Source organism: Mastomys coucha, unplaced genomic scaffold, assembly GCF_008632895.1.
Source record: "Mastomys coucha isolate ucsf_1 unplaced genomic scaffold, UCSF_Mcou_1 pScaffold15, whole genome shotgun sequence".
In the NCBI taxonomy this organism is placed as follows: domain Eukaryota; kingdom Metazoa; phylum Chordata; class Mammalia; order Rodentia; family Muridae; genus Mastomys; species Mastomys coucha.
In genome coordinates, this window is record NW_022196897.1 from 110,977,705 (window position 1) to 110,979,711 (window position 2,007).

The 2,007-nt window shown below is 46.2% G+C and overlaps 1 protein-coding gene across 1 annotated transcript in view; it reads right to left on the reverse strand.

Annotated features, from left to right (window-relative positions):
• Nucleotides 1-2,007, reverse strand: part of Fbn1 (fibrillin 1) — a 209,270-nt gene that overhangs the window by 90,142 nt on the left and 117,121 nt on the right. Inside the window, exon 12 of the mRNA XM_031371746.1 lies at nt 159-278. Coding sequence (XP_031227606.1) covers nt 159-278 — 120 coding nt within the window. The remainder of the gene's footprint in view (nt 1-158; nt 279-2,007) is intronic.

Sequence of the window (2,007 nt, forward strand, 5' to 3'; positions counted from 1 at the left end):
AGGGTGGTGGGGTAGTGGGGTGGTGGGGTGGTGGGGTGGTGGGGTAGTGGGGGGTGGCAGTGAAGGGATTAGCCTCTTGCATTTATGTTTCACTGGATTGCTTATAAGTCAAGCCTTCATCTGGGACAGACACAACCCAGTCCCCAAGAGCCCCTTACCTCTGCACTCAGTTCTGGTGAGTGTGCTCTGGTAGCCAGCTCTGCAGTGACAGGTGTATGAACCCTGGTTGTTGATACACTCTCCACCAATGCATGGGTTTTTCTCACACTCATCAACGTCTGTAAAACACAGCATGTCAGCGAAAATGTGTGTGACAGCTCACAAGTCTAAGGCTTCATGGGTTTCTTCACAAATAAAACACTATTTTCCTTCAAGATAAGAAAATAGCAAAGTCGGGCGGTGGAGGAACACACTTCTAATCCCAGCACTCAGGAGGCCCAGGCAGATGGGTCTCTGAATTACAGGACAGTCTGGAGTACCTACTGAGTTCCAGGTCAGCCAACACCATGTAGTGGAACCCTTCCTTTCTCAACAAAGAGAAACTTAGAAAAGATAGGAGATTCATAGTGACATAGTTTTTCCCTTCTCACTCCAGTATGCCACGGTTCCACCCATTGTAAGGCTGGTTAAGCAGTTCGCTGGTACTCTTTCTTTGTGTCGTTTTCAGAGAATATGAATATTCTCTGAGATAACAAATACATTTTGCTTATGTGAGTCTGGCCTAAGAAAATCAAATGGACAGACAGATGGGAAAGCACAGGGCTCTTATTCCAGCTACTAGGAGTCTGAGGCATGAAAATTACAAGTTCAAGGCTTGCCTAGACAACTTAGTAAGACCCTGTCTCAAGAAGAAAAAAAAAGATAATGAACAAATATAGAGATGTGCACTAGGATGTTGATAAGGGGGAGGGCACTGGCCTGGCATGTATGAAACTCTGGCTCCAATTCCCAGGAGTGGGAAGACACTAAAGGGTTTTTGTTTTGTTTTGTTTCGTTTGGTTTTAATACAAAGAAGGCCTGCTTCATGTCTAAGCACCTCCTGCTGTTCTAATAAAAATGTAGGGATAAAATATATGGAGTTAGGTGGTTATTTAAAGGGAGGTTCTCAATCACCACTACCCAGGCAGTCTCCATAGCCTTAGGACCAAAGTACTGCGCTTGCTTTAAGTACTCAGTAGCGCAGCCCACTGGTCTGCCAGGCTATTTATGGGTAAACTAAGGTTCAGGTATCTTGGGAGAAGAGTCAAGTCTGACCTTGAGCCACACACTTCTCCCTCCCCTCCTGTGTCATCCCGGATAACCTCCATCCAGAAGCATGCTCATATGAGCAGGAAACAAACAGTTGTGAGAAAGCAAGAACTGACCAAGCTAAGAAACAAGTCTATTTTAAGGCAAGAGAGCACATGTCAGCCAAATGCTGTTGGGCCCAGAAGTCCCATTGTCCTTATCTTATACTGAAGATACTGCCCTCCTGGGTATAGAGACAAAGAAGGGCCATGATGTCCTACTTGCTTCTAGAGTCTGAGAAATTTGAGGTCAGGAAATTCTTTCTCTCCAAGAGGTTCTGAAGATACAACCCTACCAGCGCCTACCTTTTAACCCCTGTATTGAGAACCAAAGATAATAAAATTATACTGTTTGGAGACACTGTATGAGGCTGTATGATTTGTTACAACAGTAATAGACAACCAACACAGACTGTGGTGGTTTGGAAAGGAATGGCCCCCATAGGCTCATAGATTTGAATGCTTGGTCATTAGAGCATGGACCTATTTGACAAGGGTTAGAAGGCATGGCCTTGTTGGAGTAGGAGAGGCCTTGTTGGAGGAAGTGGTGGGATTTGGGATTTCAAATGCTCAAGTCAGGGCCAGTCTCTCTGTGTCTCTGTGTCTCTGTCTGTCTCTCTCTCGCTCCCTCCCTCCCTCCCTCCCTCCCTCTCCCCCCTCTCTCTGTCTCTGTCTCTCTCTGTCTCTCTCTCCCTCTTTCTCCCTCTCCCTCTCTCTCCCC